The 19,339-nt window shown below is 39.7% G+C and overlaps 1 protein-coding gene across 5 annotated transcripts in view; it reads left to right on the forward strand.

The window, feature by feature from the left end:
* Positions 1–19,339, forward strand: part of ADGRB3 (adhesion G protein-coupled receptor B3) — a 621,597-nt gene that overhangs the window by 570,945 nt on the left and 31,313 nt on the right. For 4 of the 5 annotated variants that reach the window (XM_073336357.2, XM_073336356.2, XM_073336360.2 and 1 more), the window contains 3 exons: positions 5,240–5,325; positions 12,073–12,171; positions 12,504–12,675. In XM_073336357.2, coding sequence (XP_073192458.1) covers positions 5,240–5,325; positions 12,073–12,171; positions 12,504–12,675 — 357 coding nt within the window. The remainder of the gene's footprint in view (positions 1–5,239; positions 5,326–12,072; positions 12,172–12,503; positions 12,676–19,339) is intronic. The other variant, XM_073336359.2, reaches the window with a different exon arrangement.

A 19,339-nucleotide genomic window follows, 5' to 3' on the forward strand; every position in this document is an offset into this window, starting at 1 on the left:
AGAAGGCCAATGGCATTTTGGGATGTATAAGTAGGGGCATAGCGAGCAGATCGAGGGACGTGATCGTTCCCCTCTATTCGACATTGGTGAGGCCTCATCTGGAGTACTGTGTCCAGTTTTGGGCCCCACACTTCAAGAAGGATGTGGATAAATTGGAGAGAGTCCAGCGAAGGGCAACAAAAATGATTAGGGGACTGGAACACATGAGTTATGAGGAGAGGCTGAGGGAGCTGGGATTGTTTAGCCTGCAGAAGAGAAGAATGAGGGGGGATTTGATAGCTGCTTTCAACTATCTGAAAGGGGGTTCCAAAGAGGATGGCTCTAGACTGTTCTCAATGGTAGCAGATGACAGAACGAGGAGTAATGGTCTCAAGTTGCAGTGGGGGAGGTTTAGATTGGATATTAGGAAAAACTTTTTCACTAAGAGGGTGGTGAAACACTGGAATGCGTTACCTAGGGAGGTGGTAGAATCTCCTTCCTTAGAGGTTTTTAAGGTCAGGCTTGACAAAGCCCTGGCTGGGATTATTTAACTGGGAATTGGTCCTGCTTTGAGCAGGGGGTTGGACTAGATGACCTTCTGGCGTCCCTTCCAACCCTGATATTCTATGATTCTATGATTCTATGATTCTACTGCACAAATATCTCATCATATATATATTGTTATTAGTGCATATATTTTTATACAGGTTTTTATATTATATGTGTGTACTCTATACACCTTCAGAAAAAATTCTGTAGGAGCAACAACAGAATTTGGCAAGAGTTTATTACCAGGATGAGGTCAATGGGTGAAATCCTGGTCCCACTGGCAAAACTCCTATTCACTTCAATGAGGCCAGGATTCACTCAATGCTATTATCCATGAAAATATCTAACTGTTACTCTTTTCTTGAGGAGCCAGTTAAAAGGCAGGGGAAATATATTTAAGGCTTAAATAATTATAAAAATAGGTTATAATTTCTAATTATTTAGGAATTATCTATAATTTCATTATATGCGAAGTAGGATGTAAAACGGTCTTCTGGAAAAGGGTTGTGATACAACTGAAAAATTATTGTTTTGCAAAAGATGCCTTGTTCATTTTACTCCTGAGCCACACAAAATAAAGCTGGGAAAGCATGATATGCTGATTGCTAACACAAGAATTTTGTTACAAGCATCGCTGATTCTTATCAGTTGTATCCATGTAATGATTGCTCTCTTAGGGAGAAGTTCAGTGGCAGCTTTGGTGGCCTGGTGCAAAGTACTGTGCCACTGTTGTTGGATGGCAGGCAGGAAAGATGGAATCAGAGGCCAGATCTTCTGTGGCTATCGTCTTGGAAGAAAAAAAAAATCACGATGGCCGGAAAATGTAACTTATTATGTATCAAATTTCCACAGCCCTGGAAATGTATCTAGGTGTCTGAGAAATCCTATATTTGGATCGAATAATCCAAAGTTCTTCATAGATACACCGGTAATACAACATCTGTCAACTTTAGTTTAAATTTTCCATGATCAGCGTTTATTGATCCTGGACTGTTGACAGGAGGTTCTATATTGGTCAGTTCCAGATTATTACAAAGTCTTAGGTTTTGTCTACACTGCCGCTTAAATCGATGTAAGTTACGTCACTCAGGAGTGTGAAAAAGCCACCCCCGGACAGATGTAAGTTGCATCTACTTAAAGCAGTGTCTTCTGCCTCTCATTGGGGTGGAGTGATTATGCTAATGGGACAGCGCTCTCCCTTGGCCATAGCACATCTTCACCAGACATGCTGTGCAGCTGTTCTGAAGTAGCATGGTAGTGTAGACTAGCCCTTAGATCAGAATGGGTTTGGTGTAAGGTTTTGTTATGCATTTTGGAAAGAGCTGGATTTATGAAAATCCTGAATCATGCAGGCACATTGGGGATTTGCATATAAACATACCTGTGCACGCACGCATATACCCTTTGAAAATTTGATCCAGAAAGTCCTTCTTCAGGCTCTGTATACTAATTTCAGGGGCCAAAGCCCTTCTTAGATATGGCTCTGGTACCTTACAAAATTATCCAGTGACCTTGTCCTATAGGATGTACACTTGACAAGAAGAGGCCAGTATGAATAGGGTAATTCACCTCACCAGCAGGAACATACTAATCACTGATTCTCTTCCTCCCCTTGTAGCTGTAATGTATGAGGTAAGGTAAGAATTTAATTTTAGAAGCCCCCATATCACCCACATGCATACAACCAGCCCTCACCCCTCGCACTCCCTACTCCCCCATATACACACACAATGCTGACTGTAAATTTTCTAAGCATTATGAATGTAAATTTGCCTCCTAGTTATGCTATCTCTTGAAGTGCATTGACTCTAACCTCAACCCATTCACTGTACATTTATTTGCTATGAAGCTGTTCCACCCAAAGAGCCACATCTTTGAATGATTGGTTTGTAACTAATAAATGCAGGAGGGAAATCCTTGATTTCTCAAACTCTTTAGTCAACAGAGCAAAATAAAGTAACATGCTTTGCTTATCTTGAAAGTCTTTTATCAATATAATACAATATTTCTTCCAAATTTCCTCATCTTATATTTCGCCATGTATCCTAAAACATGATACCCTGACAGAGAGCCAGCTGTTATCTACAGGTTGCAAGGGATGTAGGATAAAGTGAGAATTAGCCTAGGTCACCTGAATGTCACCAGCATTAATACTTGTTTTCAAACTGTCATGCTGAATTTCAATGCCACAAATAATCTCATCCTCCTAAACTGCTGTTCTCGGGCTTCTCTCATTACAATCTATAAATGAGGACAGACGGGACAACATTTGCTTAGTATCTCTGGTAAAACAATACCTCCCACCCTCTACATATTGTCACTCTAAGAGAAACATAGGCTAATCTGAACCAAGAAATACAGGTTTTGCTGAAGTCAAATGTTCCACAAATTAGAATGGTGGAAATGATTGACCAAATGATTTTATGACATCAAAATAAAACTGCAGCCATTGGCAGTATTTGTCCCTCTTCTACACCAATGATGTTTAGGACCATCTTTTATTATCAGCTAATAATAACCTATTTCTGAAGCCAATTTGGTCATTGTGTAATAAATGCTGTAGTATCTTTCCCTAAATTCTGGTAATAATTTCAGCATGGAGTTTACAGTGTTTGGGTCTGATTCTCTTCTCCCTTAGAGCACTTTTAGACCAGTGTACCTCTATTGACTTCAGCTGAGTTAGTCCTGATTTGCATTGGCATAAATGAGAAGGAAATCTGTAGTTATCAGAGATATAGGCATATAGCTACAAAGATTACCTGGATGTTGATGTTTGCAGCTCCCGCAGAGTATGTCTCATCTTCATATAGAGTCAAACCAGGAACCTTTTGTACAGCTCACAGTCCATGGCACAGTGAGGAAGCCAAGGATGTTTACAAAATGCCAATCATAATTTCCACATGGAACTGTATGTTCTCTGTACAGTTGGCAAACTTTATTCAGAGATCTCTGACATTCACAGACATAGTTTGCTCCCCCATTAGTTAGCAGGTGTGGAGGGAGCTTTTTCATCTACCCATTTAGCTTTGAGTATACAAAAGAAAAATCTCATCTGAAAAATGAAAAAGCTCAAATAAATGGAACCTAAGAAAGGCCTAAAAGAGTAGGACCATGGGAAGGGCATACTGGCAAATGATCAGTGTTTAATGTAGTTCTCAAAAGTCCATTTTAAAACATTTCTTAACTAAAAATTATTTTTAGCAGGTCCCATTTAAAGGCTACATTAAAATCCTAGTATGATGCATACAATATGTATTGTTTCAGAGTAACAGCCATGTTAGTCTGTATTCGCAAAAAAGAAAAGGAGTACTTGTGGCACCTTAGAGACTAACCAATTTATTTGAGCATAAGCTTTCATGAGCTACAGCTCACTTCATTGGATGCAGTGAGCTGTAGCTCATGAAAGCTTACGCTCAAATACATTGGTTAGTCTCTAAGGTGCCACAAGTACTCCTTTTCTTTTTACAATATGTATTAAAGACCAAATACTGACTTTAGAACTACATGGCTGTTTGAGCCAAATATGCAGGTGGTACAAATCATTCTCTATTCATTTATGTATTGACACCAGTTGATACCAACTAAGGATCTGGCCCATGAAAAAAGAAAGTGTAACCAAACAATCCTATATATAGCCAACCAAAATCACATTTTGGCATATGAGTAGGCTTGGAAGGATTAGATATTTGTCATTAAATATCAATTTCCCTGTACACACACACACCGATGAATACATATTTCCATATAGGCAGAGGAAAATGCTGCTTGAGAACTTATTAGCGTTTTATATAAGACTATTTACTTTGTATATTTTTGATGTGAGAATTTGACAATTTGCTTTTTAAGTTATAAAGCTTTAACTTTTTGACCCTCAAGGTCTACTGTCTACACACATACCAATTTCCCAACTGTAAAAATTTAAATGAGATAAAAACAAAATAAAAATAAACATTGCTATTATCCATAGAAATTATTTTTAAAAAAATCAAATTCTGCCAAGCCTACATATGAAGAAGACAATTATCAATTTGGAAAAACAAAACAAAACCAACAACCAGAAACCATAGATTCTGATTTTGTATGAGTGAGAACACCTTGCAGCAAAAAGGCATAGTTAGGACTCAAGAAAGCATGAAACCTAAAATAACCAGATAAGATTATCTTTGTTTTATGTTTGTACAGCAGCAAGTGTAATGGAGTTCTGATTCATGACTGGGGCTCCTAGATGCTATGGCAATACAAATAATACATAATCCGTTTTAATCTTGTGCACAAAATTCAGATAAAATATTCTACCTCTATCATGGAATAGATTACATTGTTACAATTAAAGTTTACCTTTAATTGGTGTTTAGAGTCACAGCTGCCTACTTTCTTATTAACAGGCAGGCATATATATATGGCCAGACACAAGACATAATTCAGGCTTTAATTAATACAGCTGTGGATTTATATGTTTGTTCCACCTGTTAGAGGATATGCACGGGAAGCCAGAATTTAGCCTTAAAGTTAAGTACACTTTATGTGTCCTGAGGCTAGTACAGTACATAATCTCTGACTAAATTCTTCAGAAATGTATTATGCGACCATCATCTAAGTTTATAATTCCATCATGTTGGCAAATGTAAAAGAGGCCATTTTCTGGAATAATGCATGTAGGCATTTTCCCTCACTGTTACTGAAAGGTCAACTGTTTGTTTCTACTTGACAGGTCAACATGGTGATTGGCATTTTGGTATTTAATAAACTTGTTTCCAGAGATGGGATCCTAGATAAAAAGCTCAAACACAGAGCGGGGTAAGCAACAATTGGGATATTTTATAGCATATTGCAAATGTATCATATATTTTCAATTACAGATATTCACCAAAAATGCATTTGATTGTGCTTTGAACTTTTCTCTCAATGTAACAGTGTGTCTAACAGATTTCATTAATTGCAAAAGTTGCAGTTGCATTATCCTGAGGGAATGTGACTGAGCAAACTGAAAATAAAACACAAGTACAACAGTATTAAGTTAATAAGAATGAGGATTAAACAGTTACAAAACTGAGCAGGGATTTCATGGGAAAGGCATACATTTTTATTCCTGAAATCGGGAATACAGTTGTATAAAATGTGTGTACAGAAGAAGCCAAATTCTTTCTTTCTTTCTTTCTTTCTTTCTTTCTTTCTTTCTTTCTTTCTTTCTTTCTTTCTTAGTGTATTATTCTACCTTTTATAGCAGTATAACCTCACTGAAGTCAATAGCATTGCATCTTTGCAATTAAGAGAAGAATTTGGCTCTGTGTTTGTATATACATGTGTACATGTGTTTGTGTTCTAGAATTAACATAACAGAATTTGAATGTAAATTACACATATTTCAAAAGCAAAAAAAATGTGTAAATAGAAACGTTCTCTGTGTATTTATATCCATGATTTCCTTTCATTAACATACTTATAATTTTACATTCAAATTCTGGGTTTCTAGTGATAAAAGAGGGAGGGTCTGCAGCTTAGCTCCTAATAAATGGTAGCAATAATTTTGCTATTGACTTCAGCAGGTACAGGTGGGTTTCATGGTCTGCTGCAGTGGATATGACTGCAGTCTACATAAAAGAGAAACATTTCACAAATGTGCCTTAGCTTTCTGAATGTATGTGTCAATGTCTTTTAATGCTTCATGGAATAAGAAACAATCAGCATCTTTTACTTCTCCACTTGTTGTAGTACTCTTTCTTCTGCATCGTTTGTAGGTGACTACCCCAGTATTGGCATTGCTAGCAATGACGAGTCTCTATTTTCCATGCATACGTTACAGCTCTCTGTAAACTTTTCTTAAAACCTGACTTTGAATTATTTGATCATTCCTGTAATAGCATCGTTCCTAATGTTCAATTAACTGATTAGATGCACCTATTGATATCATATACACTTTGGTGTGCTTATGTTGTCATTTAGTGTTGGTTAAAACCCCCTGTGGTTTTCACTTCTTAGTGCACTGTTTCAGAAACAACCACCACCATCACCAAAACCTCTTTTGTTCACTTTTCTTTTTTTCTTCTCCTTCTTATTAGAAAATAATAATTTCTCAATTCTACCCTTGTCTACAATGTTCCATCTGCCTTCTTAACTGTTGTAATATATTCTTCCTGTTCTGATTAAATGTGCCGTATTATAAAATCAGCCACAATATTTCAGCATCAGTGAGAACTTTTTCAATAGTTATACTCAAGAAGTTTTGACCCTATAAATCTATTCATCATTTTTCTGTGTAATATTTAAAGGATAGGAGAGATCATGTTTAACTGCAGAATAGCTTTCTAGCTATCAGCTATATGCAATTTAAATCTTGTTACTTATAGTATAGTTTTCTGATTTACCAAATGCTTTGCTTTCTGAAAGTTTGTATCTCAGTAAAACGAATGTTATTTTTAAAGCTAAATTGGCCAAAGAACTAGAAAATACACTGTCAGAAATAATCCTGCATTGCCATGGGGATGGACTAGGAACTAGATGCCTTAATAAGGATGGAAACAATCTATCTTCAGCACTGTTTGATTAAGTGGTGCAGACCCAGATTCTTAAGTCATTTTCTGGGGCAGTGGAAATTCTGTAGCGCACACTTCGCATCCCCATCAAAAGAGGATGGTCACTCATTACTCAAGTATTTATTGTTTGACCAGATTGACCAATGTACATGGCAGTGGGGCATTGCTGGCACATGATGGCATAGATCACATTGGTAGATGTGCAGGTGAACGAGCCTCTGATAGTGTAGCTGATGTGATTAGGCCCTGTGATGGTGTCCCCTGAATAGATATGTGGGCACAGTTGGCAACGGGCTTTGTTGCAAGGATAGGTTCCTAGTTTAGTGGTTCTGTTGTGTGGTGTGTGGTTGCTGGTGAGTATTTGCTTCAGGTTGGGGGGCTGTCTGTAGGCAAGGACTGGCCTGTTTCCCAAGATTTGTGAGAGTGATGGGTCGTCCTTCAGGATAGGTTGTAGATCCTTGATAATGCATTGGAAAGGTCTTAGTTGGGGGCTGAAGGTGACGGTTAGTGGCGTTCTCTTATTTTCTTTGTTGGGCCTGTCCTGTAGTAGGTGACTTGTGGGTACTCTTCTGGCTCTGTCAATCTGTTTCTTCACTTCAGCAGGCGGGTACTGTAGTTGTAAGAATGCTTGATAGAGATCTTGTAGGTGTTTGTCTCTGTCTGAGGGGTTGGAGCAAATGCGGTTGAATCGTAGAGCTTGGCTGTAGATAATGGATCGTGTGGTGTGGTCTGGGTGAAAGCTGGAGGCATGTAGGTAGGAATAGCAGTCAGTAGGTTTCCGGTATAGGGTGGTGTTTATGTGACCATCGCTTATTAGCACTGTAGTGTCCAGGAAGTGGATCTCTTGTGTGGACTGGTCCAGGCTGAGGTTGATGGTGGGATGGAAATTGTTGAAATCATGGTGGAATTCCTCAAGGGCTTCTTTTCCGTGGGTCCAGATGATAAAGATGTCATCAATATAGCGCAAGTAGAGTAGGGGCATTAAGGGACGAGAGCTGAGGAAGCGTTGTTCTAAGTCAGCCATAAAAATGTTGGCATACTGTGGGGCCATGCGGGTGTTAGGGGGCTTATTCCTTCACCCACTTACTTCCCTGGTCCTTCTCGCATGAACAGAGAGCAACAATACCCGAAGTCCAAAGGTGCAAACAATTCGATGTTTATTGGGGTGAACTTCCAGCAAGCATGATTCCAGTTTCCTTCCTTAGTATCCTCCTTCCCAGCTCTGACACCACAGAGCCTTACACCTGTGCGCCTGTTCCCATTACTACCCTTAGCCAAACATGATTCCAACTTCCTTACTCCCATTCCCTGTTCCCATTTCCCCCTTTAGCAAAACATGATTCCAATTTTCTTACCCCCATTCCCTGTTCCCATCTTCCTCACCCACATGCCCATGCCCACCCCCACCCCCACCCCCACCCCCACCCCCTCACTTCCTCATTGACTACAGATTATATAGTAAAACTTGAGTTCTGCTTAGCTATACCTTAACCAATCATTTTCCTGAAATTTAACTAACCAATCCTAACATATTGTAACATGATTATGTAACCAATTATATCCGACCACCTTAATTAGTTTACACCCAGCAAAATTAATTATACAGCAGACAGGAACAATCACAGAACCAGACAGAGATTATACAGACAAACAATAGCAAAGTGGGAACTACAATGACAAGACAACACAGAAGCGAGGATTTCACATCCCAGCTATTGATAAGTGAGTTCTTGCCAGACAGGATGCTATCAAACTAAGTTTCCTTTTACATTTTCTAGGCACTTCCCTTTCTCTGGAGGTGATAGGAACTATCAGGACAGGATTGTATTCCTAACAGCCGAATAGCACCTTATTTCAGTGTGACTAGTTTGGAATGTGAGGATGTGACCGTTCGCTTCCCAGCTTATGGCTGCCTCTGCTGCTTAGCCAAAGGCCTGAGCCTAAGCACAGGGCCACAAACTGTCACAGTAAGAGAAGGCCCTTACACTGGCAGACAGTGGTTTTGATTCTTTCTTTTATACCTCTGGAACTAGCCAAGTGATAAGAATATACCTAAATTCTTAAAGTACAGGCCTTTGCAGACAGGCCTGAATATCTATATCCTAACAGCGGGTACCCATAGCAGTGCCGCTGATTTGAAGGTCTACATTGTCCCCAAATGTGAAATAGTTATGGGTGAGGACAAAGTCACAAAGTTCAGCCACCAGGTTTGCCATGACATTATCGGGGATACAGTTCCTGACGGCTTGTAGTCCATCTTTGTGTGGAAATGTTGGTGTAGAGGGCTTCTACATCCATAGTGGCCAGGGTGGTGTTTTCAGGAAGATCACCAATGGATTGTAGTTTCCTCAGGAAGTCAGTGGTGTCTCGAAGATAGCTGGGAGTGCTGGTAGCGTAGGGTATGAGGAGGGAGTCTACATAGACAGACAATCCTGCTGTCAGGGTGCCAATGCCTGAGATGATGGGGCGCCCAGGATTTCCAGGTTTATGGATCTTGGGTAGCAGATAGAATACCCCAGGTCGGGGTTCCAGGGGTGTGTCTGTGAAGATTTGTTCTTGTGCTTTTTCAGGGAGTTTCTTGAGCAAATGCTGTAGTTTCTTTTGGTAACCCTCAGTGGGATCAGAGGGTAATGGCTTGTAGAAAGTGGTGTTGGAGAGCTGCCGAGCAGCCTCTTGTTCATATTCTGACCTATTCATGATGACAACAGCACTTCCTTTGTCAGCCTTTTTGATTATGATGTCAGAGTTGTTTCTGAGGCTGTGGATGGCATTGCGTTCTGCACGACTGAGGTTATGGGGCAAGTGATGCTGCTTTTCCACAATTTCAGCCCGTGCACGTTGGCTGTGCCCACATATCTATTCAGGGGACACCACCATAGGGCCTAATCACATCAGCCACACTATCAGAGGCTCGTTCACCTGCACATGTACCAGTGTGATATATGCCATCATGTGCCAGCAATGCCCCTCTGCCATGTACTTTGGGCAAAGTGGACAGTCTCTCCGTAAAAGAATAAATGGACACAAATCAGATGTCAAGAATTATAACATTCAAAAACCAGTCGGAGAACACTTCAATCTCTCTGGTCACTCGATTTCTGATCTCAAAGTGACTATCCTTCAACAAAAAAACTTAGAAAACAGACTCCAACGAGAGACTGCTGAATTGGAATTAATTTGCAAATTGGATGCAATTAACTTAGGCTTGAATAGAGACTGGGAGTGGTTGAGTCATTATACTTAGTGAAACTATTTCCCTTGTTTATTCCTACACCGCCTCTCCCCCCACTGTTCCTTCAGACGTTCTTGTTAACTCCTGGAAATGTGCCGGAAATGGCCCACCTTGATTATCACTTCAAAAGGTTTTCTCTCCCCCCACCCCACTCTCCTGCTGGTAATAGCTCATCTTAAGTGATCACTCTCTTTACAATGCATATTTTTTCATGGTCTGTGTGTATATATAAAATCTCCTTACTGTACTTTCCACTTTATGCATCCGATGAAGTGAGCTGTAGCTCACAAAAGCTTATGCTCAAATAAATTGGTTAGTCTCTAAGGTGCCACAATTATAAAGAGCTTTTTGAGAATACTTATCATAAGTTATGTGAAAGACATTCCATTCTTTTGTAATATATACACAGATATTCTGAAGTTATGTGCGGGATGATTTTGGCCCTATAAATCTATAGATCTGTTCTGCATATTGCAATAATAATGAGACTTTTCATATGAGTAAGTGCTGCAGCATCAAGATCAAGACTTAATTCTTTCTGTCTCCAACTATTGGCTACACCCTTAGATAGTGAAAATCACCTCGCTGCACTGATTTCATTTTACACCAGCTGAGGATCTGGCCCTTTATTTCTGTGCATTATGTATAGAAACAAAAGCAAACTTTTAACTTTGGCGGTAAATGGGAGGGCGAAGAGTGAGAGTTCAAAGTCAGGTGAAATGTTGAGAAATATTTTTCCCATATGTTGCTTTTCTTCATTACGTGTAGGAGCCTTTTTTTTTTTTTTTTTTTGGTTTTTTTGGTTGGTTGGTTTGGTTTGGTTGTTGTTTTTTTCCAGTTATCAATGGGTAAAAAAACCTTTCCCTATATTGTCGTATGTTTCTTGATATGATATGAAAATCACTGGTTCTGCTGGCAGGTGGGAAATAGGATAGCAAAGAAGTTGTTTATTTAATCAAAACTTCCAAATTTGAATCCATGTTGTACACAGACGAAGAAAATTCTAATACCAGGTTTTGCTTTTTAACTGTGATGAGTTTTGTAATACAGTTGTCTGGACAAAATGCTTTAAACTTAATGCTTGTGTACTGTGTTTTATTAAAATGGAATAACATATCACTCCTTTTTAGTCCCAAATAATATTTATTTTCATCAAATTCCATACATTTCAACCCCTATATTCAGACCTTTATACAATGGGAACAAGAACTGCTAGGTAAAGTGCTGTCTCCAGATTTTAGCCAGCACACTCAAATTACTATACCAAATCATTTGCTTACTAACTGTACAGTAAGTCCATCTTGACTGAATGACCTGAGCTTGTTTTGGAAGTCTCTTCCTTTATTAATGTTCATATAATAATCAATATTTTGTACTCCACATTTGTATGACCTGTACTCATTCTTGAGGAAGTGAACATGGATGCATTAGTTTTGTAAATGGTCTGAATAGAGGGATTTCACAGTGTGTGTCTACACTAGCACGTGCTTATGTTTACCTCCATGTATTGAGCAACTTTGATCTCTGGACATTGGGGCCTTTTTTAGCTTAAATGGAAGAAATAGAGCCTGCATGAAATTAAGCCCCATAGTATTAATAGTTAAAGTTAATAATGTATAGTATCAATACACTTTTGCAACAATCTAGAGCATTCATCCTGAATAAGTCTATTTACTTTTTCTGCATGACGTCATATTTAAAAGCTAAATTTTAGTAGCAACGTTTTTCAGTGAAAATTCAATATTTTGTTCTTTTTGTGGGTGTTCTGTTTGTTTGCAGTCAGATGAGTGAGCCTCATAGCGGTTTGACGCTCAAATGTGCCAAGTGTGGAGTAGTTTCAACAACAGCTTTGTCAGCCACCACCGCCAGTAATGCCATGTTAGTCCTAATCATTTACATCTTCTTGTTACAAATCTTATACAGTGCATGTGAGAAAATACTTTGATGATGAAAATTGTGTTTGCTAATACTGTAGTAGAGCACTGAACATATTTAAATATTCTTGTTAAAATTGGCAACTGTTTATTAACTGAATAGGGGATACTCTTTAGAACGTAAAGTACAACGCTTTTTATATATTTGTCTGTGGTTTTCAAATTAACTAATAAGTTGCCATCCTAAAAGATGGTTTTTTTAGAAGCGGGTTTTTATTTATCTACTTGCAGTTATATAATGTTGTTTTCTCTCTCTCTCTCTCTCTCTCTCAATAGGGCATCCCTTTGGAGTTCCTGTGTTGTGTTGCCTCTTCTTGCTCTGACGTGGATGTCGGCAGTTCTGGCCATGACAGACAAAAGATCAATATTATTTCAGATACTCTTCGCAGTATTTGATTCATTGCAAGGCTTTGTTATTGTCATGGTCCACTGCATTCTCCGAAGAGAGGTGAGGAATAATTTCTCGATCGCTAAAGTGCTGTGTTTCTCACTTACTACTTAATATTATATACAATATATACTTTCAGAAATTCACTTATTGGTATAAAGAAAAAAGGAAATTTTTGAGATGAGATTTAAAGAGGGGCAAGTGAATAAGGATCTCAAACTGTTCTAGGCAGATGATGAGGCAGCAGAAGAAAGAGAACTGCCCCCAAATGTAGAAACTCAGTGGACAGGGACAGATAGGAAGTTGAGAGTGAATAAAGGAATGAACAAGATGGAGAGTAGATGGACATGAGGTTGAAGGAAGATTGTTTATTTTCAGATGCAAAATGCAGCACAGTTAATTTCAGTGGGAAAATGGGCCCACTTAATTAGAGGTCACCTTTAAATTGGGCCAAATAGGTCTTGTTTATTTCTAACTTTTATTCATCTTTGAAATTATGATTACACACAATAAGTGAAGATCTAAGACTCCTTTTCCAAAGGAACAGATTCTGTGAGTTTTTCACATGTAGAAAGACTGATCAAATATAAAATTGCTTTCATTTACACTATTCCATCTTATACAGAAAACTGTTGAAAATGTACAAAAATGTAGGAGATAGGTGTGGTTGTTTAATGAACAAGCTTTTCAACTCTATATCGGTTCATATCTTGTTAGGTCACAGTAAGTGTGGTCCTTTCAATTTATGTATGTTGTTTATCTACATCACTAAACCATACCACACGTGTAACACTATTCACAGTGATTGGCAGTATCTATTCAAGGGAGCTGCAGGGCTAGAAAAACAGTGTGCTTCAGGTCACATTTAAGGTTTATTGGCCATGCTGAGTGAGGAGGCTTGCAAGTGTCTCTTCTCTCCATCATTCACCGTCCTAAGAACTCAAGTTCACTATATTCATCCAAAACAGCATGCAGGGTAGTGACCCAATCTATTTCAGTCTCTCTGTGGTATTCTAATCTGCATGAATATTGTATTCTACCCAGTGTGTGGGGGTGGGGGGATCACCTTGTGAACCACTAAATCATTTTGATTATTTCACTAGAGACAGGCAGGAGTCTGAAAATGGAGGGAGTATGGGCTATGGCTTAAAACAAGAGTTCCTGGGTTCTAAAAACTGAACTAATATGCCTTGCTCTATTCCTGACTTGCAGTGTGACCTTGGACAAGTCCCTGTACCGCATTTTACCCATCTGTAAAAAGGATAACAATACCAACAGTAGCTCACAGAGGTGTTGGGAGGCAAAATTATTTAATGTTTGTAAAACAGCATGAAATCTTCATATAAAAGGCACTATATATATAGTAGAATTTTTAAAAAATGTTTATATTATTGTTATTACTTATCACCCACAAGGCTTCCTGTTCCCTCCACATTTTGTATACCTTTCTAATATTGGGTGGGCAGGTACTTGCAGAATTGGAAGCCACCAAATCATACATTTTTACAGTGAAATGATAAAAGACTACAACTACTTATACCTCATTCCTTCGGCCAATAAAAAGTGATGGCAGTTTTATGTAGACCTATCAGCTGAATCCCTTCTTCCTCAAGTGCTCACACACAGAATCTTCTTTCCCCCACCTTGTTATCCTAACACTCATCCAAATTTAAGAGCTGGAGCAAAAATTGAGGAACTAATTAATCGGGGTTTTTTTCCAAATGGGAAAGGGCTCAAAGAGATGATACACTACTAAAGCAATTTTCTTTCATAACATTAGTTAATTGTCATGGGATACAAGGCACTGATGCAGGAAGCCTTCTCATACCATTTAAGTACCCACATTTTAAAAATGCCTAAATTCTACCTGTATAATATGCACACGCATTCTCAGGCAAGTAATTTCAAAAGGACATATGCATTTGCTTATTACACAAATGGAGTATGTGCATTCATGTATCCATTTATCTCACAGAACACATATTTGTATAATCCACTGATTGGCATGTGTTATGTCCCCCTCTGTGCCCTGTCCTTAGAGGATATGAGTCTATAACAGTTTTCAGCTAAAGATTTCTTTAGTTCAAGCTGTGGGAACTCACACCTTTAGCTCTGGAGAGCCTTGATTCCATCAAGGTGATGTAAGCTATTTAAGTGGGGATTCATGTGTGATTCAAAGTAGTGTGGGCCACAGAACCTCTGGATGAACTTCCTCTGTTCAGAGATAGGATGTAACCACTGCTCAGGGTGTGTTATGTCCCACTCTGTACCTATTGCCTTGAGGACTTCAAGAATCTGGTTCTTTAGTCAGGCTATACATCCTCATGCTTTTAGCTCTAGAGTTTCACAGTTCAATCCCTGGTGACAGCTAAGATAGCAGTTATCACGTGCACATTTTCAAAGAGCAATTTAGTCGTTAAATTGTTTAGAATACATTTTACTTGAAATTGTAGTACATTACTTTACGTAGTCCAAAGAGGACATTTCTCTCTACCCATACATGACATTGAAATCTGACCAATGTGTTTGTCGTTCTTGATGATGAATGCTATACAGATAATGAAGCCATCTCATTATATCTTGCATATGATTCATCTAATATTTACAATATGTCAGTGTAAGCAAAATATTAATTTGGACTGTCAAATAACATACCACAAATAATACATCTTAGAAAAATTCAAACAAAGAAAGGGTCAGACCTGCTTTACCATGCCCTTACTATTGTTATATTCCAGAAATGATGCATTCTTGTTCATGTAAATATATATAATCTTTTTTCTCATTATACCTGATGTATTGGTTTGGACATAAACATTGGAAATTTAAGAACGTGTGTGTATCTACACTCTCTTTCTATCCAAAACCCACTGGTCTGTCATGTCAGTATTTTTGTCTGAAAGTGAGCTGTTTAAGAGGCTGCATGGTTGTTCAATAGGGCACTAGAGTGGGACTCTAGAGACCTGGCTTCTGTTCCCAATCTGCTGTGTGACTTTAGGAGTGTCACTTCATATCCCTCTGCCTCAGTTCCCAATCTGTAAAATTAGGATAATGATACTTTCCTCTCCTTCATGCTTTGAGGCCTATGGATGAAAAATGTTATAGAAGAGCTAAGTATCATTATTTTTAACTTGAAGACTAATGGGGATAGTCCCACCCTATCATATCACTATTCATTCTTGTCTTCTTGCTGTTAAAGTACCTAATGAGACATAGGGGGAATGTGGTGCGAGTGTATCTGTCATAAAACAGAGAATGATAGAAAAGCCTAGTGCTAATAGACTTCCATACCAGAATACCAGAACAGTATTCCTGGCATGCTTGAACACGGCCTCTTCTGAAGCTAATTTGAGTCACGCTGAACAACTCCAAAGGCTGGTGGTGATGGGAGGAACCCATGTGTATTTTCTGCTTTTTCCTTGCTCCTACTGATTGAAATGCATTTGGATTAAATACATGTTTAGTGTCTAAATCTCAACCCACATTTCTATATTGCAAGAGAAAAAAGGTGCATGACTAGGGAGAGAGGGTAAGTTATAAGAGTCTTGAATTGGTTACTGTTGCTAGGGAAACCACTTCCTTGGTTCATGCACATTCATCACATCTGTCTCTCTTAGTCTGCCTGGCTCTAAAACAATCAAACAGCCTGATGTTAGAAAGAAAAAAATAAACTACAAAACAATTCTGAACGAATGGTGGAGAAAACAAATGAGCATTTCAGAGGCCCGCCTTTTGTTTGTGACACTGTCTGAGGATTCTGCCTGTACTAAGACCATGAAGTAGAAACCAATAGGTAGGTCAGGTTATTCCCTTTGACAAAATCCCTTAAAGGCTGTAAGGGCAGGATACACAAAAGGAATCAGGCACTGCTACACTCAGCATTGCAATGCCTAGCTTTCAGGCACCTAGAAAAATTAGTGGAATCCACAAAGGCTGCGTTAGGCACTTAGGGTCTCCATACAATGCATAGGGAGAGATAGGTGCCTGAGAATGGAATCCACAAAAGCTAGCATGCTAGGCAGAGAGCCACCACTGCTACCCAATGGGAGATGCCAATGACAAAGGAGTTCCTTCAGCCCCTGCCCATCTCAGGGAGTTAGGGACCTATGTTCAGGTGGGGAGGGAGGCTATCTCTGCTTGCAACCCACATTTGGGAACCCCTCCTCTCTTGGAGTCAGGTGCCATAGCCATTTCTTGTGAGAATGCCTTAGGTACCTGCCTAACTCCACATGAAACGGCCAGGGGAGGCAGTGGCTTCCCTCAGAATCTTTAGCCAGTGGTTCAAGTGATCATCCAGGGGGATGTGGGAGACCCTGGTTCAGTGTTATCATCTGCCTAAGGAGGGGAATGGATTTGAACAGGGATTCCCCACCTCTCAGGTGAATGCTTTAACCACTGAGCTATGGAATATTTTCAGGAGGGCCTCTCTCACTCCATTTTTGAAGCTGTTTCACTTTGTTATAAATAATTAAATATTAATTGGGCCACAGAAGTGAGACTGTCTGTGTAGTCCAGTAGTTAGGAAGTGGTGGGAAGCCCCTGTTCAAATTCCTTCTTCTCAGGAAGAGTGGGATTTCCCACATCCCATCCGAGTCCCTTAACCGATGGGCTAAAGGTTATAAGGGGGGAGGGGGAAACTGCCTCTCCCCCTCTGATGTTTTGTGTGGAGTTAGGCATCCTCTGAGCACACCCACTGGATCAGGACCCACAGGCAAGATATGTGAGGGAACACCTATCTTCTCCTGGTTTGAGGCTTGTGCTGAGGCTTGAGATAGGCATGCAGGCTCTGCCTGAGGCAGCAGTGCACATGCCCAGAGGCAGAAACATAGGCATCTAGGGAACATTTACACTGTAAGTGCTGAGTGAGTTTAGGCACCTACAGACTTAGGGCTTGGCTACACTTGCAAGTTAGAGCACATTAAAGCAGTCCCGGGTGCCCTAACTCCTGATGTGTCCACACTGGCAAGGCACTTAGAGCACCTGGACTCTGCAGCTGGAGTGCTCCTGATAATCCACCTCCACGAGAAGCATAAAGCTTGCTGCGCCCCGGCTGAAACGCCTGGGCATCAGTTCGGACGAGGTGTTGCATTATTGCACTGTGATTGGCCTCCGGAAACATCCCATAATCCCCTGAAGTCAAGTGACCACTCTTCTCATTGTTTTGAAATCAGCACCAGGCATGCAGGTATCCCCTTTCAAAGCTCTGTTTCTAACAGCTGGCATGCTTATCTGCTCGGTGACAAAGCAACCATTAGTGTGGAATGCTGCTGTTGTGAGTTGTGAGGGAGGGCGGGCTCTGCTGCTGTCTGAACTTACAAGACAGCGTGCTGACACACTCTCAGCCCCCCAAAACACGCTGTCTCTCCCCACATATACAAACAACACACTCTCTGTCACACTCCACCTCCCCCCCATTTGAAAAGCACATTGCAGCCACTTGCACACTGGGATAGCTACCACAATGCACTGCTCTCTGTGGCGTTGCAAGAGCTGCTAATGTGGCCATGCCAGTGAGCTTGCAGCTGACAGTGTAAACACACGGCAGCGTTTTCCTGAAGGCTGGTTTATCTAAATCTGGAATTTAGGTGCCTAAATCTTTGCGGATCTGGTTCTAAGTTCCTTCTCCAAACCAGAAACTCTATAGCATTCTTAATTAGCAACAATAATACTTCATCATCTCAGCTACTTTTGTCTCCAATATGTCTCAGAGTGATTAAATAGAGGATGGATGAGTTGGTGAGGACAAAAAATAGTATTTTCGTGGTGCATGCTTACAAGTTGCAATTTGCATCATTTTGATGGACACAGCTATCTCAGACATTCAGCTGTAACATCCTAATAGTATGTTGCTTGCATTTAAGATACATTTTAGAATGCAGCTATGAGAGGTCAATTCACCAAAGACTCTCCAATTTATTGCTGATGGAGTACTTGAGGGAGACTAATGAGATCTATCGGAGTATGAGGTATGGGGAGCCTCCATGAACATGTAAGAGAGATATTTTGGGGAGGGGAAGTTGTAACTTAATGTGTTTTTGAAGCAATAATAGATTTGGGTTCAGTTACCTTGAGATTTGACTGAAATTCAGGATGGTCCTCATTTTGTCAAGCTAGTTCACCAGTGATTACCCTACAATATAGAACTCTAAAGTCTGATATGGGATTTCAGCACTGATAAAGAGGGAAAATATTTGGATTAACTTTTGTAACAACTGGGAGATGCTAAATCAGATTGGTGTTAGATGCATGCAAAACCACAACAAACATAATGCCTAAAATCAAAGTCTGATTCATAATCCAGGTCAAGCACCCTTTTAATTACTCTCTCACACTTCGGGAGTTTCAGTGCCTTAAAATCATACCAAACCTTTTACACTTGCTACATCTTTTCTCTCTGCCCTAAATTAGTCTTCCTCCATCTGCAGTACTCATTTAGACTTAAATATTGCAGGGCACTTTAACTTGTTTAAGGGTTGAGCACTTTAAGATTATAGAATCATAGAATCATAGAATCATAGAATATCAGGGTTGGAAGGGACCTCAGAAGGTCATCTAGTCCAACCCCCTGCTCGAAGCAGGACCAATTCCCAGTTAAATCATCCCAGCCAGGGCTTTGTCAAGCCTGACCTTAAAAACCTCTAAGGAAGGAGATTCTACCACCTCCCTAGGTAACGCATTCCAGTGTTTCACCACCCTCTTAGTGAAAAAGTTTTTCCTAATATTC

Source organism: Lepidochelys kempii, chromosome 3, assembly GCF_965140285.1.
Source record: "Lepidochelys kempii isolate rLepKem1 chromosome 3, rLepKem1.hap1, whole genome shotgun sequence".
NCBI lineage: Eukaryota > Metazoa > Chordata > Testudines > Cheloniidae > Lepidochelys > Lepidochelys kempii.